Here is a 20,780-nt window from a genome sequence, read left to right on the forward strand (position 1 = left end):
AGAGGTCTAGCCATAGGTTATCTATAAGGGTCTACCATTCTAGCATGCAATGTGGTGTTTGGCCACGCCCTCTCAAAACAAGGCCTGAAAGGTTATACCATTCATTTCTAGGCGGACTTATGAGAACAGAGGCCATCTCTGCGCATGTCTACCAGCTGTTTACTATGGCAATATTTCTTTATTTTATTTTTTTTTAACTTTTTCTACTCTACATACTCTTTTTACAGTCACCGTCCTCTCCAAAAACATGAAAATATTGATGGATTATCTGCAATCTGTGTGTCTAGTTTCTTGTGTATGCGTGTGTGTATTCTGTGTGTTGATCAGCGCAAGCATTTGGATGTTGGTGTGTCTGTATTTTTTTGTCTTTGTGTGCATATATATCATATATAAATGAGTCCAGAGCAGTGTTCTTTGTGACTTGAGTTGTGCTGATGTGAGAGGAGGGGCAGTTTAAGAGGAGGTTCAGGTGATAACATGAATGCTCCTGACAGCGCTGTCCTAACCATGGCTGTCTCTCAGTATGATGAAAATTCTGAAAAATTGTGAAACACACATAATAGAGATCATCCAATTGTAAATCTTGCAATATACCATCTTGTAGATTTTTTTTTTTAAAATTAAGTGATATAAATTGAGGTGATACGTGGCCGTTACTTGTTTTTATTTAAGAATTATTTGTATTAAGAATCTTGTGCGTTTACGACAAGAGCAAGTATATAAATAGAAATATCACTTGCTTTCAATTTAGTTTACAATCAAACAAAATCCTATAAAATACGGGATTTGAAGTTTTTTTTCCTCGTAGAAAAGGTGATGCAAACAGCTTAGATGAAGCGAACATCAGAGACTATCAGGAGTGCGTCGATCAAGAACATGATTTTTTTTTGTTGAAGTTCGTAGATATTAATGAATGAACAACTGGAGTATCCCTAACATACACAAATATGTACACATACATACATATGTGCACACAAATGTACACAGCAGCAGTACAACTCTGTGTCAGCGATCATCACACTCCACATACCATCTCTCTGTTCTTCAACCCTGAGTAAAATCTAAGGGAGAGATTTAATTGTTCCCAAAGACATAAGCACAGAGAGAAAGAGTGTGGCATTTTTGTGTCGAAATGTGTACATTTGTGTACTGTATGTATGTGTTTACATGTGTGTGTGTGCGCACATCTATGTGAGAGAGTGAGTGAAGACAACTATTTTGTCCTCTGGAAAACTGTTGGGGTAATGCTTTCGTTTTTAAATGCTGCAAAACAGTTTTTTTAAGGATAGACAGACAAAGTGAGTCCCTGCTAGAAAACACATCTTCCTCCCAACAGCATCACTGGGACGTTGAATAGACTTGTGACAGTGCCTTTCATACACAGAGGCTGAACTCTATGGTTTTCTTGTACTAATACTGCAAAACTGACACACAAGTGGGGCATAATAAAGTGATACTGTAATTACCGGTTTGTCTCATAAAGCAACACATAGCATCAATCAGGCCATGAGCATTCATTCATACCACAGATTAGAGCTTCTAACTTAGACTCGGATCAAGTTTAACACTGTCATTTTTTAACACACAATTTAGGAAAATAAACAGGTAACTAACTGGCAACCTTTTGGAGGACATACAATAGATATTTCCTGATATTAGCTTTCTGTTATTGAGCAGGCACTTTCTAAACAGAGCTTTCCAGAAGTCTAAAAGTACACGTCGTATCTTAATGGCAGTGACAATGAGGAGAGAAGAAATAAGAAAGATAATTAAATGATATGTAAAAATCAGGGGGAGGAGACATTCTGTTAGAAGATGGAAACCTTTGACTGGAGGCCAGGCTGGATCCGCTGTAGGTGTGATAATGGTCTTAATAAAAGCTAGTATGTTGCTGAAGCACAACCACATTGTAAAGAATGTAGCGCCCTCTTCATCATTCATTGCATTCATATTAAAATGACCATCTTCATCTTCATCACCATTAGTATTTCATTCTCATACTTGCATCGTCATCTACACATAACCTCAGAACTTGTCTATGGTTGAGCTAGAACTAGATCATTTCTACTGTTTATTGTCTGTGTGTGTTGCCTCTGTGGATCTTACTGATATCTTTTGGATGTTGGTTTCCCCAACATAACATATTGTTAGGCAAAAATAGCATTCATAATAATTGGCACTACTGGCAAAAAGGGTTTAATTTTTGCTAGCCAAGAAACAAAAGCACAAAGTGTAAATGTTTTGTCTGAAAGATCATTGTTTCAGCTAACTTTGTTTTCCCACTTATAATTCTAACATTAGATTTTTCAGTTGCATGCTTTTAACAAAATGTTCTTTTCAGTAACACTTATACTGGATACTCTTAAAGTGAAGCAGTTAAAATCCTCTCACAGTCCAGAGCCACTAACATGTTCTTTTTGCTGTTTCTTTGTCTTAAATCTCATGCACATTACTCCGTTTGTAATATCTACATTATTTACAAGCAATACAGCCATCCTGTGTACCCAGGTCTCTGTCTTAAGTTCTCATTATGGGAGTAAAATAATTTATAATCTTAAATACAGTCCTCTTATGAAAAAGTTTCAGGGTCCTCGTATCCCCTTACCTCGTCAGTTTATATACAGGAATATGCAATAGTCCAAAATATGGATTTGATCGCCCGTATGGGCTAATATGGGGACCAATGCCCTGTATAGGGGCAGGTATAGGACCCATGTCCTGTACAGAGCAAGCATAGAGACCTCTCAGAGTCAAGAAGAAGTCAAGGCAATGGTATGTGACTCTCTCCTCAAAACCACAGGATTTAGAGGTTCACGCAAAGAACAAACTAACAGAGACATTTAACCATTGGAACATGTCATATTTTACCACACAAGGGGGGAAAACCAGTCTCAAGCTGAACCACTCTTGAGCCAATTAAATAAATAATCAGACCCTTAAATAAATAAAGTTAAAAAAAGCACCCAAAATAAGTCATTTGTCCTTACACAGTTCACATTACACAGGGCAAGGATAAGTTGATGAGGACGTAAGTGAGACACAACTTCACATAGAAATACAAAAAGAAACAACACTAAAAGCAGTTTGGCAAGCATGCAGGAGCTTGTAGCTCAAACACATGCATTGAATTGAACAAACACGGACACACCACGTCAGGCGAGCAAAGTGCCGCCTCTGAGAACGACTCCATACAAAGTCCATGTAACAAATTAAGACATCGTTATTCAGACCCCAACCCTTATCTAACAATGCCCCTCTTACATTCAAGTGCAGTTCCTCCCCTTTTGATCGGGTGACTGATTAATAGGTTTGTAAGCCTGTGAGTCAGAGTGGTTGGTGAGATTGTGAGATACTGAATCATCAGCAGAATGATTTGCCACTATAGCTCTTCAGGATGATGGAGAGGAGGAATAAGCGAAAAAACCTTGCATGCAAATGCAACATAGAAGTGAGTTTTTTGGTTTATGTTTTCTTATTCTTTCATGGATTACTGTTTGGATACAAAACGCAAAAGGTTTTGTATATTTTCTGCATGTCAAAGTAGCCTTCATCTTGAGCCAGCTGTCCGCCGTCCTCACGCTGCCACGCCAGGCGCTTTCCTCGTGTTCTCTCTTCTGACTCGTCGACTTGCAAAGAAACATACCCATGAAGAGTGCAAAGAATGCCATGAGGTTAATGTGATGGCCTCCCAGTGAAACTGTGGAGGAGGATCAGTGCTGTGGGCAGAGCCAGGTCCCCGGGCTCTGCCCAGCAGTCTGTCTGTCTGAGCTGCCATGATGGACACCTATCCTGTCCTCAGTCAGTCTGGGAAGAGTTTTTTTCCCTCTTGAGAGAAGAGGGGAGAGAAGGTGAAAGAGAAGGAGGGAGGAGAGGAATGGAAAGGGCAGGAGAAGGGTCTGGGGAATGGAAAAGGGAAGGAGTTTTCAGGAGGATGGAAGAAAGGAAAAAGGAGAAGATGAGGAGGGCGGGAGGGTTTATAGATTGCTCACAGGCTGAGTGGGCTGTGTGTGGGGCCTGGCGGTGGGCTCTCAGGACCCCTGGCCTTTCTCTGCTCTCTGGCCCTGGGGACAAAACAAACACACATTAAAGACACACTCAGATGTGTGTGTATGTGTTTGTAATTGTGCATGCGCTTTTCTTTCCATTTTTATATCCAAAGGCCATATTCAGAGCAACATGAAAAGTTATTCAGCAAACTCCCTGCAACACACACCCTGACACACTCTCTCGATCCTGTAATCCTCCCCACCCATCAATGCACAGAAAAAGAAACTGGCAGGCCAAGCAAGACACTTAAAAGTCCCCTACTGATGTCAGTCAGAACATGCCCCCATGAAGACCATTATGCTCCTCTATCTATCCGTCAATCATGCAGAAGTATCAACATCATTCAGCAGTCCTCGGAGAGAGACAGAAAGAGAAAAAGACAGGGAGGGAAGAAGAGAGAGAGAGAGAGAGAGAGAGAGAGAGAGAGAGAGAGAGAGAGAGAGAGAGAGAGGAGGGAAGGATGATAATCCATGATCTCCTCTCCCCCTCCCTCTGCTGACATGCATACAGGCATCAGCCACCAGGAGAGAGGGGAAGACAGAAGAGAGAGAGAGGAGACTCACCCGTTTCAGAGGTCTATCGTCCATCAAGGGGCTTCACAGGAACAGTAAAACAACACCAACTATTAGCACCAATGTAGAGAGTGCATGCGCGGCAGTGGGCTGTGAGGGTAATGTGTTTGGAAAGTGTGTGAGGGGTTTTGTGTCTCACCTGTGGCGGCATCGGAGGAGGAATCTCAGAATCTTGCGAGCAGCCTGGTTCTGTTTTTTCGTGAGGAGGCTGCTGTAGGCAAAGACACAGGTGTAAGAAGAAATCGTTTGCATAATTAGGCCCTTTGTGTGTGTGTGTGTGTGTGTGTGTGTGTGTGTGTGTGTGTGTGTGTGAGAGAGAAAGTGAAGTACCCAAGGGAGTGTCTATAGGAGCGGTAGTATTGCTGGATGAGGACCGCTGCTCTACGACTCTGTTGGAACTTCCTCTGCTCATGGAAACTTCGGAAACGACTCTGGATCAGGATGGCTGCCAGGGTCATCCTCTTATAAAGTGCATACTGAGAGAGAAGACAGGAGCAGCATGCTGTAAACCCCATTGCAAGAAATGTACCTTTGTAATATTGAATCTTTAACACACACAAATCACTGTTTTATTTCATAGTTTTTGTAATAATGCTTTTTCAAATCATTGGTCAAATGCACACACAGAAAGCTGCACACAGCAGAGAGACAAGAAGCAGGAAAAACACTGAAGCACACAAAAGCACACAGTGATGTCACAACCTATTTTATTTCAAGGTCATCAAACACCGCCCCTTTCCCTTTGCCTCGAGATATCATATTTCATATGCCGAGGGGCGTGACTAAGTGGTGGTATTTGAGGTGGGACCTGAGAAGTAGCTACACACTGTGGACGTTGTTATTGGCCGGGGGTTACACAGCTATGAGTGGCCTGAAGGCTCTATGCTAACAGCCAAAGGCATACACTAATGTACAAAATAGCAGAAATCAGGGAGAATATAAATGCAAATCTATCTCATAATGCTATTATTTCTGGACATCACATTCAGTGCCTAACTGAAGGTCAGCTTGACATAAAAGTGATCAGTGGGTTGATGCTTGCTGTGTGCTGTTTACTCTTACCTGCTTGTATCTCTTATAGCAGCGCTGAATCACTGCTGCAATCTCTTTGCGTTGTTCCTGAATGGGACCCTGAGGAGAGTCACATTAAAAGATGAACATCAAAAATGTAAAATGGTTCATGGTCATCTTCAGCCTTTCAAAGTGATTGTGATTTATGAAAGATATAAATAGAAAGAAAGCAAAACAACACAGTGGCAATTCATCAGATTATTTTACAATTTTCCCAAAGGAGTGGAGGCCATGTATACCTTGTGTTTTCTGAGGGAGTGCAGAGCATGCCTGATGGTCTCATACAGCTCCCCCTGCTCTGCCTCAGTCATGGATAGACAGGAGTCAGTTTTCAACCTCTCCTCTTTCATAGCTGCACAGAGGAAGGAGGTCCAGTCAAAGGCGGAGGATGGGGCTTGCTTAGCCTGAGGACTCTGCTGATCCTCAGGCCCTGAGAGAGAGTTTGGTTTGGGGCTCGAAGTCTGGGACTTGGAGTTTAGAAACCTGCAAAAAAGTGGAGAGTAAAGCAAAAGTTTTATAGTAAAAAAAAGAAAGAAAAAGATTTATGCTATTTTATGAGTTAGTTAAAGTTAATATGGTGACTCACCTCTCCACCTCGCCGAGGTAACCAGACAGTAACCTGACATCACTGCTGATACCAACCTTCCCAGAGTCTGTTTCAGTCTCCATAGCCTCCTGCTTAAGCCTACCAGCTGAAGCCTCCATGATGTGATCAGCAAGCATTGTAATGTCCATCTGCAAGGCACACAGAGCAGGTGTTATTTACATATTTCTGCCTTTCTTCTGAAATGAATAATTATCTTCAGAATTTTGGCATTTATTTTCATGCCTATACTGATGACATGTAACTCCGTGTCCTTAATGGTTTAGATCAGGGGTGTCAAACTCTGGTAATTTTATTTGGCCCGCGAGGCAATACCAAATTATTATATTATTATTGTACTACAAAAGCTGACCCACCGGTAAAAGGTTTATTTGATCAATGTTGCCCCGCTATTTTATTCAAGTTTTAAATTTTGGCCCCCCTGTGTATTTGAGTTTGACACCCCTGGTTTAGATGAACAATGCGATTTATACTTCTAGGTGGTAATTTTTCTCTAATTTTCCTACACAGAACCTAAGTCCATGCATTATCATTAGATGTTTTCTGTTTTGTGGTTCACCCAGTATACTCTGTATGTATAAATTAAATTATTTTAAGCATAAATGTTTAGCTTTAGATTAAATCGGTTTAATCATGTAATACAATTTATATTCTCTCTTCATATGCCCCCTTGTCATGTCATATGTGACACTTCTAACAATTAGATTGGTGTACGCTGTACTTTTTTTTATCAGATTCCATTGCATTATAGAATAAAGAGCCACATGTCTTCCACTGGTGGCTAATTATCTTAGTGGTGGAGGAAAATGCAGCCATCAGAGCTTTTGTTACTATAATTCCTTTCTTTGAAGTCAATTTCTAGTTGTGATTAGATTGAAAAGCGCTACAAATGGCTAAATCCATTAAAACACTTTCTTAAATCATCATCATTTGGCCAAGCAAAGTGTTGTAACATTGAATCTATTCCTTTAAAGCAACCACAAGGACTTTTAACTGGTCATGAAACAGCTGCAGGGTAATGCTATGCCTTTATTTGACCTACATAAGCTAAGGTGAAGATCGCTGAGACGATTGGCTATTTCTATAGTTATTTTTAATACCTGTCACCTGGTCCAATTTCCAGTGAAATCAGATTCATGGAGCAAAGACTCAAAGAGCCATGTTTATATTTTCCCAGGCAAAGATTGGCAGTGAGTAGTATGTTGTTCAGTAAAAAAGGAAGCAGGAGGATATTTTTCTATACAGAATTTAATTTTTTTTACGTTCTATTTTGTGATAATGGCTGATACTGTGGCAAATTGGAAAAGAACTGACGTAAGACCAAAATTAGCTAAAATTGGCAGTGATAGAAACCTTGTTCGGTCATTAAAGAAATAGAGAGAATTGTGGGATCTAAAAGGATTCTCCTACTTCTAAACTTGTATGTAATATGCCTATTTTATTTAATGAAATACATGGTGAGACATGGTTTTACATTAATATATGAATTTATGTTAAAATTACAGTTATATATCCTACATAGCCACAAATAGACACATGACCTCATCACTATGCATCCTGCTGTTTAAAAAAAGAAAAAGAAAATTAAAAAATAAATTGCATCTTTCTCTAACTCACTTCCAGAACAAATGCACGTGTTAGCCAAATCAAGATCTTTACAATACTAGGTGGTGGTGCTCAAGGAAACACTACTAATGAAAGTTAAGTTGCTTAATTTAAGTTTTAATCAGTTGGTATGAGGTTTTTGTTCTTGCCATTGCAAATTTAGTATGTGTTCCCCCTCTCTTCTTAATGCTCATGATCATTTGTATCAGTGTGTGTCTGCTTTTGTGTGACTGAGTGAAGATAGTGCTGATGACAAATTGAATGTGGACAAAGTTTGAGTACAGTAGATATCATGTAAAATCCTTCACTCTGTTTATCCTATTTATATTGAAGAATTCAAATATTAATCTAACCCCTCTAGGGCCCTTCCTGAGGTTTTGTCATTTTTTTAATCTAATGAGGTAACATGGGAATTTTCTGTTATTCACACGGAGGGTCAAAGTTTGGGGAGAGTTGTTTTCATAGATTTTTTAATGTCTTGTTTCATGTATTTTATCACAAACATGGCACACATGCAAGCAAGTTGTATACATTGTCCTTCACATACAGTACAAAAATTCAGTTTTGGTTAAAACAAGATCAAAACTGCCCCTAACAATCTGCTCCCCCTACCTGCAAGTCCTCTGTGTTATCCTGATAGGTCAGCAGCTCTGTTTCCTCTCCCCTGTCAGACAGCACTCTTTGGCGCAGGTGAATGGCCAGTCGTTCTTTTCCTAGAATCCTCCTGGCCAGGCTACGCTGCCCCAGAGTCTGCCTCAGACTCCACCTGGTGCCCCCTCCAGACCCCCCTATCCTGGCCTGCAGGTGGGAGAATGGAGCGCTGGGGAGCTGAGGCCGGTTCGGACTAGAGCTGGCAGGTGGTGCGTTCTGACAGGTGAGGTTAGAGGGTTGAGTTTGTAGGGTGTTGGGGAGGAGAGAGCGTTGAGGGTTAGGACTAGGAGAAGAATTGAGGAGGGAGGTGAGGGTGTTGGTGCCAAGGGTTGAGTTAGCTAGCTGTTGCTGGGTGTCGGGGCTTGGTTTGAGTCTCTTGGCTGGGGGTGGGCCTCCCTGTTCCCCCTGGGTTCCCTGTTGGGCTCTGTGTCCTGTTTGGCTCCAGCTCGGGTTCTGGTTATCTGGCTGATTCTCTGTCCTGGCTCTCCTCAGCTCTGGGGAAACATGATGGTGGTAAATGGTGGAAAATAAGAACAAGTGGCAACACAGATTCCACCACAACAGATATGCAAACTTATTAAAATGCCTTTTCACCTATAACACATAAAATTATATATTCCACAATCTCTGAACCCCTTGGCTATGTGTCTGAGGACGACTTAGCCTGTGAACAACCAATATTTCTGAAGTTCAGGTGAAGCCAGCGGATATCTGGATATTGGATAACGGATATGCAGCCAAAGACTGGGTTCCAAGATTGCATTTTGGTCAATGTGGTCATTGTATTCATCGCCTTATTGGGCCTGCATGCAACCAAAGCCCGCTTAAACATGATCCTAGTCGTTGTCTTTTTTAAACTAAACAGAGTCTACAGATTCTGCATTCATGCACATATATCTGGTGAATCCCCTACTTAGACCTAGAAATAGCAAGTAATGGTGATCATTTTCAGTTTTTCATTTCAGACTGTCCACAAAAAGGTGTGAATATCTGGATTAACTGGAAAGACACACTGCTGTGAAGTATTTCAAACATAACTTTCAAAGGAATAGTTCAAAACTTTGGGAAATACACGTATTTGTTTTCTTGCACAGAGTTAGATAGAAATATTGATGCACTCTCATGTCTGGCCAGTGCATATGTAGCTAAAACCAGCAGGTGCTTTGCTTAGATTAGCACAAAGACTGGAGATAGGCAATCAGCCAAGAATTCATCTGGCACATAAACCTCTGCAAATAAAACAGAAACCACCAAACTTACATACAGCTTGGGTGAAGTGGGATTTTTCTGTGTATTTTTGGTAAATACACAGAAAAACTGACCCTTTGAAATGAAACAAATTCTTCCTGGTGGTGATAAAACCACGGCGTTCACACCTGAGTTAGGGTTTGGGGAAGGGCTGTTGCTTATTCCGCTGGTCTGTGACTCTCCTCTCCACCTGTCCATCCAAGTGTCAGCAGGCTGGCCCTGAGCTTGAGGAGACTGTTGCAGCTGCTCTAAGAGCTCAGCCAATCGAGTGTGGCCCCGGGATCGGGCGATGTTGAGCGGCAAGCGTCCCAGCGAATCAGGAATAGCCAGAGCTCTTGGATCCCACTGGTAAAGCACCAATGCTGCCTCAGTGTGGCCCAGAGCACACGCCCACATCTGAGGAGGCCGCCAAAGGAAAACACAGATCACAAGCAGGCACGGAAAGAAAGACACACTTAAAATACCATTCAGAAATATTGATCACTCACTAGTGGAGTACAGGAGAAGTGGTCTACGTTGAGAGGATCTACCTCTAGCTCGAGGTCAATACTGTCAGCATGCTTTGTGCTGCAAAGAAAGACAGCTAAAATGAAATGAACTGACAGTCTGCGTGTTCACAGTGGTGTGTCATGTTTGTGTGTTACTCACCGCCAGCGAATGAGTGTCTGAATGAGCCCTGCATAGCCCTGAGCTGCAGCCAGATGCAGTAAGGTCATTCCTCTGGAGTTCTTACTGTGGACGAGCTGATTCGATGAAGCCCAGCATGGCTGAGACATCATCTTCTCACACACCACCACAACACGACCCTCGAATGAGCCTTGATCAGTAGAAATCTGAAAAATTGGAGACAAAAAGGGTTTCTAGGAACATTTTTTCATTGTGTTTGGGAATATAATAAGATAAAAAACTATGGAGCCTGAGCACAAATCTATTTATACCTGTGTTTGTTACAGGCAAAACAAATGACAGCAGTACCATGGAAAAATTTAAATATACCAACCGCTCTGCAATATAACAAAATCCAGAAACAATTAAATTGAAGTTGGTTATGGCCTTTGTACATAATCTCAAAACTTTGTAAAGAACTTTGTAACTTAGTTCTTTATACTGCAGTATACATTTTGCGTTTAAATTTAGTGTCAGTGACTCAAACATAGTTTTAAAGATGTGCTTTAATTAAACATTTATAACTAAAACAAACTCACTTGATTTGGTTTCTGATTATATAGCTGAAAAGAAAATTTCCACCCAAGCTAAATCACTTCTTCTCTGTCTTACTTGAGACTGCTGATCAGCGGCTCCTCCCCCCTCCACTCCTCCGCCCTTGGTTGCCATGGTTTCTGAGCTGGGGTTCTGATTGGTTATCTCAGCCATCCTCTGTTCCATCTGCTCGAGACGCTCCAGGATGGACATCCTGAACTGGGTATCTAAAGGAAAGAAGGTGGGACACATAGAGCTGTAAGCATTGGCTACTTGTTTGTTGCATTTAAGCAAATCAATATTATGTTTTAGTAAATCCTACTTAGCGAGGCTTAGAGGGAGAAGCTCTTCTTTGAGGGGCTCAATACCGCAGAATAAATCAGGACTGCAATCCAATAAATCCCCTTCGCAACAATAGGACCAAGAAAGCTGTGTCTGTGTGTATGAAAGAGTATACATCTAACAACAAATGTATTTTTTTTCATTTATGGGTGAGTGTGACCCTTTGTTTTAGTGCTGCTGCAGTTTTGCTGCAGTGCACATTATGTCATCCCACCTGCTGCTCTCTCACTCAGTCTCTCTATTTTTCTCTCCTCTCGTTTCACTCCTATTTTTCTTTCTTTCTGTCTGCAGCAGACAAACTGAGCTGAAAGGGTGGAGCCATGAAAGTGACGCGGAAGCTCACACTCCTCCCTTTCCACTCGGCCAATCATAAGAGGAGGGATGGAAATGCAGCTTTTTTAACACAAAGCAAAACACTCAACTATTTTAGCTGCCAAACACCAAAGACACAGAATTATACTTACACGCTCAAAAAAGGAAAAGCATGGTAGATTTCTGGCATGAATTGCTTGACGACATGCATTTTAAAATAGCAAAGGATAATTAAGAAGACTACAGGAATTTGCATCTGCTACGGGGATGTTTTTGTGCCCAATTATAATAACGTTATTAACTGATACTTTAAAATATGATTAGAAAGCTGAAGAATATTCATTGAAATTATGGGCAATTAAATGGGAATAAAATTACCCCCTTAACTGACAAGTGACTTACTGAATTTTAAACATGTTTGTAGAAATTCAAACAGGCTTTTATTTTTTATTTTTTTACTGCTTCAAAATGTCATTTTACATTTTACAATTCACTTATCTACCTGTCATTCATGCTACTTGAGTCTAGATGCTGCAAGGCTTGTCTTATAAAGGATAAAGAGGAATACAATAAAGGCTACTGGAACACTGGGAACTCCTCCTTTAAAAGTAATTTTAGGATTTAATTAAAAAAATTGATTAATTTATTTATCATGTCAAAAGCATGCAATTATATCTTTACTAATAGTTTTTAACCATATAATTTAAATGCAAATTTCATACATTATTTTATTAAAGGTTTTTGAGTGTATTAATCACATAAATGGATTATAATTAACCAGTAAAAAAACTGCACCAGTATTCTGGTGGCACACTCCAGCTTCTATGAAGGATTACAGATCATTTAAATTCCTGCTCTTGACTACAAATTCAGCTTTCCAAAGTTTGTTTGAAGATGAGGCTACTTTTAATTGTACTGGGCACCTGTGGATTTACTGACCCGATTCTGACACCTTTCCTGTTCTGTTTAACTGAAATCACTGTTTACATTCTTAATACACTTTTTATTCTATTTTGCTATTCCCATTCTATTAAATAATAATTATTAAATATTCTACCAAAACTATGATGAAAGTGGCTTAAAATAAATGTGCAGTTGGTACACCCAAAAGTAGTGCATTTATTATTAAACCCCAGTGTGTTAAAGTCATGTTTTGTGACTTTAAATGCATCAATAGTTCTCCATATATTGAAATTAGGGCTATCACAATATCAGATTTTCACTACATGATTATCATGAGTAAAATAATTAATAAAAATAATATCATCACAACATGTATAGTAAATAATAATTCAAAAATAATTTATTAACTAAATAATTATTATTTAGTTTATTGATTTTTTTCTTTTTTTGGCAAATTAATTACTTTAAATATGAGTGTAGTGAGGTGTAGAGAGAGACTGTATTGTGTTATTTACAAAACGTTACATTGTGTGTATTAATAACATGATATTAATATTTCTTTTTTAAATTATTTTTAAAAATCAGTTCAAATATCATAATTACTGGCATATTGCAACAGCCCTAATTCAAATCCATGTGATTTTTTTTTTGACTGAACCAGATTCTGTTTTTAGTGGAAGTTAACTGGGAAAGTATTCATCAAACACACACTTTTGGCATAGGGTCTATACAGAGAAACTTTCCGCTGTAAACATGAACATCTACAGTATATAGTTATTCCAGTTCTGGGTGATCAACAACATGCCCACATGTCTACAGGCCTGTTATTATCTGGGCCTCAACAGTAGCCAAATCAGCTCCCTTTATTTGTTGTTATAGAGTTCAGAGGAGCTGTCCACTCCTGGTGGTGCTGAAAGTGAACAGGTCGACATGTAAGGCTAAGCAAGCTGCTAATATTTAACATTAGGCAAACAGGCTCTCGCGTGCCTTTTGGTTCAAACATGTAGCGTGCAAACACCGTGATGACTTGTGGCATCTCTCCAGTCCCTTTGTCTGTAAACGACAGATGCAGGGCACCACATTTACTACAAATATTGAAAAGTAGTTAACAGCTATGAAGTCGAGATTCAGACAACAGGCACATTTCTGTCCATCTATAGCAGCATGACAAAAAAAACTTAACCCAGCTACAAACAACACAGACCTGGACGCCGATAAAAGGGCGCGTTTTAAAGTTAACATCAGTTTAAAATCAAAAAAGCTACGAACCCACACAGCGAGCCTCTCTATCTGCTGCTCTCTTTGTTCCCGCTTCTGTTCAACCGCGTTAGTTTGAAGTGTGCGGCTCGCACGTTGCTACTCCGATCGAGCAAAACACAACTAAGTGCAGAGAAAGAGAGAAAGAGAAAGAGAGAGAGAGAGAGAGAGAGAGAAAGAGAAAGAGAGAGAGGGAGGAGGAGGGGGGGAGGCTCCACGTTGTGTCTCGGAGAGCAGACACGCTTCAAATCCGCCCGCCAGACTCTGAGCTGCAGGAGGCTCGCTCGTCATCGGTACAACAATAGACTGCACACAAGCTAAACTGGAGCAATGACATGTCACAAAGTGGTGCGCTGACGCATATTTGCTAAACATTATTTATCCCTGTATATATTTTTTCCAGACAGTGAGCCTTTGATTGAGTCCAAACAAAGGAGTTGAGCAAAAATAACCAGAGCGCACATTCAGCTCTCGGTATCATCGTTGAAAGTCAGAGGCTGAGGCTATATATAGCGTCTATGAGGCTGCACAGCACACTGCCAGTGGTGCCCAACATTTTGACTGTCAAGTGGACCTCGATTGTGCCATGATGTCCTTGCCCTTCACTCCAGCAAACAGCCAGCCTGCTGTGACTGTAGAGCCGCATTGCCGCATTGCGCAACGCAGAGACGGGGGCGAACACAGAGTAACCCAGGACATGCCTCGCTGAGGAGACCCGTGTGTTTCCAAGCCGCAATTGCATCAGTAGATATATTTGCACACAGAAGCTAACCCCCGCGGGTGCTGTGCAGATATATGCAACCAATCCCCCAGAGCTGACTCAAAGAACATCTAATTGTCCTCTAACATCCACACAATATGCTTTGATATGATTCATAATCATTTAAATATCACTGGGACCTCATCTACAGCTCCAACAATATAATTCAGATTTCCCTCCAACATGCAAATACTTTGAATGGACTCCATAATAAATGATTTTGACCCAAACAAGACAACAGAACTGGTGTCAAAACTGTTGAGCTGAGATTTCTTTTTTATTTTTATTTATGTGCTTGCAGACTAAGGACGAGAATAGAAAAAAAGCTTAATCCCAGGCACAGAAGAACACAATTCAGCCAAATATCATGCAGCCATGACACCATAAGGGTCAGTTTATGTGGCTGCAGACAAAAACACAGCCATGGATGACCAGTGTAACACAATGAACAACATGAACAAGTTTAAAAGATTAAGAATGGGGGTACATGTAAAGGTCACACAAAAGTAAATGGAATAAGAAAACAATGTATTTTGTGGTTAAACCTTTCCAGGTATGAATTAATTTAGTTATGGTTGGGCAATCAATAAGATATATATTTTCAAAATGACATAGAAATGTCTATCATATATATAAGTATTTTTCTATATCATTTACGTCGCACTGTCGAAAAATCTACCACCAAACTGTGTTACGGAAACATTTATGTCATTTGCACAACGCTTTACACATAGAAGCGAAGCTGGAGTGAACCACAGAGACGAACCAGAGTATAGAGTATACAAAACTATGAACGCTATTTTATATAGACAATTTATTGAATAAGCAGAAAACATGGTATATTAATCATTGTCGAAATACGCAATTATCTATATGGAGATGAAGGATTTTAGTCATATTGCCAAGCCCCACAGTCAGTCAAAGGGCAGGTCCATTATTATCATTTTTATGTTTTTATTTAATTCTGTAGCTTTGCAGTAATGTCCCTTGTGTATTACAGTCACATTTTCACCTTCAAAATAATCAATATCTGTTTAAGTGTATGACATAGTAAGAATATTTTCACCCCTTTATCTTGCCATCAGAAAGCCCTTTACGATGGACAATCAAAGCCGTTATCTATGCTTTCTTCAAAGCCAACAGACTCCATTGACAAAAACAGATATTTTACTTTTGGTTTAACGTTACTGCCACCTCGTTTAGGTAGATGCGTTTATGTTATTGGGTGACTTTGGATCCGAACTAACATGGCATCCACAGCAGGATATTCTGTGCTTTGATTTCCAAACTTCGCAGGGTGACACAGTTGGTGCTAGCATTTACATCCAACTGTGATAACCTACGTCACCGCTTTTTGCCAAGGCTGAGTGGGCATTTCTATTTAAAAATCCTGGAATAGAACGCAGATGGGATAGGCCTTTAAGCTCATGACCCTAAACATACAGTTAAAAAATAAAAAATAAACACACACGCAACACTTCAGGCACACAATGAAGCAGTTATGTAAAAGTCAAATTTTTGTTTATGGTTTATGCACTTCAGTGAGTTAATAATAATTAGACAGACAATAAGAATATAACTGTGCATCCCTGTGTGGTCAAAAAAATAAATAATGCTCTCACCATCAAGGGACAGCCAGTCATGCTGAGAAGATGGCAGAGCAGGAAGGTCCCTCGCCTTGTATTCAAACACCACAGAGGAAGAGATGACCTCACCGCCCATAGCTACCTGCAGCATCACCAGTCCTGTGTCATGGGCTGGAAACAGACATCAGGTAAGGAATTAGCAAGGTTGACTGTGTGCGGAGACGGAAGAATAATTTCAGGACAGTATCTTCACCATTACACACACTGTGAATGTCTAATATTGCCTTTGCCCATGTGTGCCTGCAAAACACAATTTGCCTTGTAGTTTTTCCCTGATCGCACTTAATGTAGCAGGATGTGACTCATGTATCACTTACTATACCATCCAAAAAACATTTCCAAGCAGAGCTGCATTTATTGCATTCCTGCCAGACACGGTCCCTACATGTATTATTCTTATATTCTTGTATAAAAGTGAATGCATCCCCCAATAAGCATGTGTAGCCATCATTGTTAAAGCCTTTCTTTGTTTGTTAAAGAAATTTTCTATTAACTGCTTATTATAGGGGTTATTGGGGTGACGGTTGGGGTAAAGTTTACATTTAAAAGGGGACATATTATGCTAATGTTCAAAAAACTAATTATTTTTCTCATACCCTCAGTCTGTATATCTTTAAGCCCACCTGGTAAGTGTTTCCAGGTCTTCCACATCTGCATCAATCCTTCAGGAAGAATGTCAGGCTTTAAAGCCAATCTAACATAATGGCCAAACAGAGAAATTACAACTTCGGGATCTCTCATGTGATAACATGGGGCCCAAAAAGATGTCTGAATAGGATGTCTGGAAATACATTTTTATTTGAGCATCATAACCTTACTTGTTTTAACTCTCAAATTTTGATCCATTTGGTCCGATAACTTTTGGAAAGTCTAGAAAAGCTGCATAACTAAATAATTTTATCCTGATTCAAGTTAGCGGAGGGCCTAACCAGTAGTTAGTTGTTTTTCTATAGACCCAACAGTGTGGAAGATGCAGGTAATTTTATACATGGAAGTCAAACTTTTTTGGCTTCATGCTCCTCTTAGCATCTTTCATAGTAATGAAGAAGGACCTGCCTCCAAAGTTGTATACAGTTCTCTTTATACATTCATGATTCGCACTCTTGGTGTCTTTGCACCATCATTGCAGCTGGGGAATAACTATAAAGGCACAGAAGTGCCACTTTCTACTGATATAAAGTATATTTGTAACACTACAACCTCACAAAAGTGCCTAATGGCTTGTTTAAAGGCACGGTTTCTGAATACAGTCTATGTATAATAGCACGTAGGCCTGCTTCGTATAAAAAAACATATACATCTTGTGTTTCACAATGTGGTATGTGGTTAAAAAAACCAAAACATATCTTTCAGTGTTAATGGAGTGTGCATTGTGTGAAAGTGTGTGCATGCACAGGTGTGTTACCTGGGCAGTAGCAGCGCAGCACCCCAGGCTGGATGAGAGCAGCAGGGACACTGATGTGGTCAAAGAGACAGCTGTACTCACTGCTCGACTCCAACCACGGACCTGTGATCAGCACCTTCACTCCACCCTGCAGCAAACAAACAAAGCGTCAGTCTCATATCACACAGTCTGTGTGACAATAAGACACATCTCTGCATGCACGCTATAAGTACTAATAGTGCATAGTGTGGCATGTGTATAAATTAGTGTGCTAGTGTGTACAAAGAATTTCTTTCCGTGTTTCTATCAAAGCTCCCGATTCCGTCTGTTGCAAAAATATACCTCAGAGACACAGTGGCCTACATTTTTGTTTTCATTACATGAATCTTAACTGATAGATGTTATAAATTGCCTCATTTACAAAATGGTTATTATTTTTGCTAATGACAAATCTATGAGTCTAAAAAGCCTGGCAGCAGCCCCGAGAGGCTGAGCTGCTCCTTATATCCAAGTTGTTTGAACCATCTGAACAACACTGCCATGTGTTTTCTCTAGTGGAGCTAAAAATAAAACATAAACAACATATTGTCCACTAAAATGTTCAGTCATGATGTGAGTATACAACAACAAAACATTTTTTATAAAGCCAATTAGGCAAGGGGAGTTGAAGTGCTCATTTTAGATAATTGTCCAAATAATACAATAACCCTTTAAGCCTTTGGAGTCAAACTGTTCTTCAACAAACTTAAAACTGTGGAATAATCAATATGATGCAACACTGATGATCCTGGAAGAAAGTTGCAGAAAAATATTAGCTGAATATGTGCACATGTTGGAGATACAGCTAGTTAATAATGTTCTTTTTCGACAAATTGCGGTGTTGAAAATGACAGTGGTAAAACTGCTATGTTTCAACAAGTTTCATCATAGTTCAATGACAGAACTGGTGTCTCAGATATTATAAGTGGTACATGGGTAAATTAATGAAGCCACCCAGGGTAATCAGTGTAAAATCGAAATTTCATCAAAATCCTATCAGCTGAGTCTGAGATATTCTAAGTCCTTAATGACCACACAGCGAGGCTGGCGGTCTTGGTACAAATTGTTCTGAGCGTCATTTCAGCGTTTAACATCAGTACAAGCCACCGTCAATCATGTTGTGGAGGGACTGATTTTCCTGTAGGGAACAATGATGAATAAATAATGAATGATATAATCATGTTGGGTTTGCTAACCTCTGGATAAGACCACTCTGGGGAGTAGTCTGTCACACCAAACAGCCTCCCAGTCTCCTGAAGCAGCCCTAGAGCTCCCTGCTCTACCTCAGAGCCCTGCAGGTGGCCTGCTCCCGTGCCCTGCTCCTCGCCCGCTGCCCCCTCCTGGGGCATCAGAACCCCAGTCACAGCTGCTCCCACCCCACCTCCGGACCCCTCAACTGAGATGAAATCATTGATGAGATCAGAGAACTGGCTCCCAAATGAAGCCTCAAAGCCTTCCAGACTGATGGCTGCTCCTGCCCCTGCTGTAGTAGCTGACACCCCCCCACCTTGCTGAGGAAGAGGAGAGCTGTAGAGCGCCCCCTCGATGGTTGCACCAGCAGCTATCGACTGAGGACTGGCCACCACTGAACTGTTGGCCCCTGACAAGCTTACACCATTACATAGAATCTCATTTTCCCCTCCTCCTCCTCCTCCTCCTCCTCCTCCCCCCCCTCCTCCACCACCACCTCCTCCACCCTCTTCTCCTCCATTGTCATCAGTGGATTGCAGGTAGTGCTCTGTGTCAACACTTGTGTAGGCTTCATGAGGATCCCCAGGCTTGAGTAGCAACTCCCCTCCATTCTCAGAAGTCTTGTCTAAGCCCCTGACCTCTCGATGTCCCCTGCTGCCTGACTGGTCGACAGTTGTGTCCTGTGGTGTTAGAGGAAAAGAGCCCACCGCCGCTCCTTGTCTGTTGCGTCTACACAGACCCTGCTGGTCTGGGCTGGCTTGGTGCAGGTGTGTATGCGGGTCTCCATTAGTGACTGGAGTGTCTGTTGGCACCGTGGGCAGACCTATATAAGCCTGGGCCTCGCCTGATTCCTGTGTTGCCTCAGTACCGTTGGTCTGCAGTTGGGAGGGCTGGTTTGTCTGGGGTGAAGTCTGAAGAAAGAGTCCAGGGGAGGGGTGGTGTGCAGCCTGGGTCATATTCGGGACACAGGCTGATGACATAACAGCACTGAAGTCCATCTGCTCCAGGGTGGTGCTGGGGCTGAGGCCTGTCCCTTCTCCTACGTAGCTGCTCTGAGTGGCCAGCGGCGGCTCCAGGGGCACAGGTTCAGTCTTGATGTTGTTGACGAGGGCGGGGTTGTAGACAAAGCCGTTAGAGGAGCAGTGGAGTCCTCCATCATCACCGTTACATCCCTCCGCCTTCCCTCCACCTCCTCCATACGTCTGGCCCTGCTTGGGATTGTTGAGGAAGCAATCAGGGTCAAAGGTCATGGTGGTCTCAGGAAGGCTGACTCCTCCACCAGAATCCAGAGAGCTTGACAGAACCAACTCTCCTCCCTCCCCTAAGCCTACGCCACCAGGAAATGATGCAAACCTCTGGTTTTCAGGGGCAACAGCCAACAGGATGCCAGCAGTGGTGCTCTCATGGGTGGATGCCAGCAGGTGGGTGTGGCCAGTAGAGTAAACTGAATCCCCAGTCAGTGTGGTGACCTCAGACATGAACACAGCTGTGCTCTGTGACAAGCCAGCCCCAATACCGAGAGCAGGGCTATCAGCCATGTCGCTGGTGATTGACAGTGGGGAACTCTGGGTGGTGTCAGGGACCTCCACCTGGTTGGTGGAGGTGGAGGAGGACACTTCCATGCTGCTCTGTGGGAGTAGGGAGGGTTTGGATATCCTGCCATTCCTCCTCTCTCCTCCGCCCGCTCTGCTCCTGCCCCCTCCAGGACTGGGCTCTGTCTGGCCTTCTGACACATCGCTGTTCTGGACCTCTGTGCCATCTGCTTCCTCAGCTCTCTGGCCTGCTGCTACGCCCGTGCCCGCTGCAGCTCCACCTCCTGCTGCTGCCCCTGACTCCTGCTTGGATGAGATGATGCGCTGCTTGACACTGGAACATTTCTGATGCAGGCTGCTTCCAGCACCTGTCAGAAGAGACAATGAAACAAAGGAAACAGTATTTATGACAATGC

The 20,780-nt window shown here is 41.6% G+C and overlaps 1 protein-coding gene across 1 annotated transcript in view; it reads right to left on the minus strand.

Moving 5' to 3' along the window:
* Nucleotides 1-435: 435 nt before the first annotated feature.
* The window catches only part of LOC131968233 (calmodulin-binding transcription activator 1-like), a 60,369-nt gene continuing 40,024 nt past the window's right edge, over nucleotides 436-20,780 (minus strand). Inside the window, exons 8-22 of the mRNA XM_059329025.1 lie at nucleotides 18,838-20,732; nucleotides 17,624-17,750; nucleotides 16,195-16,329; nucleotides 11,077-11,225; nucleotides 10,447-10,631; nucleotides 10,287-10,365; nucleotides 9,927-10,194; nucleotides 8,512-9,044; nucleotides 6,277-6,425; nucleotides 5,930-6,173; nucleotides 5,682-5,750; nucleotides 4,950-5,095; nucleotides 4,759-4,830; nucleotides 4,611-4,641; nucleotides 436-4,061 (exon numbers count right to left, since the gene is read on the minus strand). Coding sequence (XP_059185008.1) covers nucleotides 4,029-4,061; nucleotides 4,611-4,641; nucleotides 4,759-4,830; nucleotides 4,950-5,095; nucleotides 5,682-5,750; nucleotides 5,930-6,173; nucleotides 6,277-6,425; nucleotides 8,512-9,044; nucleotides 9,927-10,194; nucleotides 10,287-10,365; nucleotides 10,447-10,631; nucleotides 11,077-11,225; nucleotides 16,195-16,329; nucleotides 17,624-17,750; nucleotides 18,838-20,732 — 4,115 coding nt within the window. The 3' untranslated portion in view covers nucleotides 436-4,028. The remainder of the gene's footprint in view (nucleotides 4,062-4,610; nucleotides 4,642-4,758; nucleotides 4,831-4,949; nucleotides 5,096-5,681; nucleotides 5,751-5,929; nucleotides 6,174-6,276; nucleotides 6,426-8,511; nucleotides 9,045-9,926; nucleotides 10,195-10,286; nucleotides 10,366-10,446; nucleotides 10,632-11,076; nucleotides 11,226-16,194; nucleotides 16,330-17,623; nucleotides 17,751-18,837; nucleotides 20,733-20,780) is intronic.

This window comes from Centropristis striata, chromosome 3 (assembly GCF_030273125.1).
Source record: "Centropristis striata isolate RG_2023a ecotype Rhode Island chromosome 3, C.striata_1.0, whole genome shotgun sequence".
In the NCBI taxonomy this organism is placed as follows: domain Eukaryota; kingdom Metazoa; phylum Chordata; class Actinopteri; order Perciformes; family Serranidae; genus Centropristis; species Centropristis striata.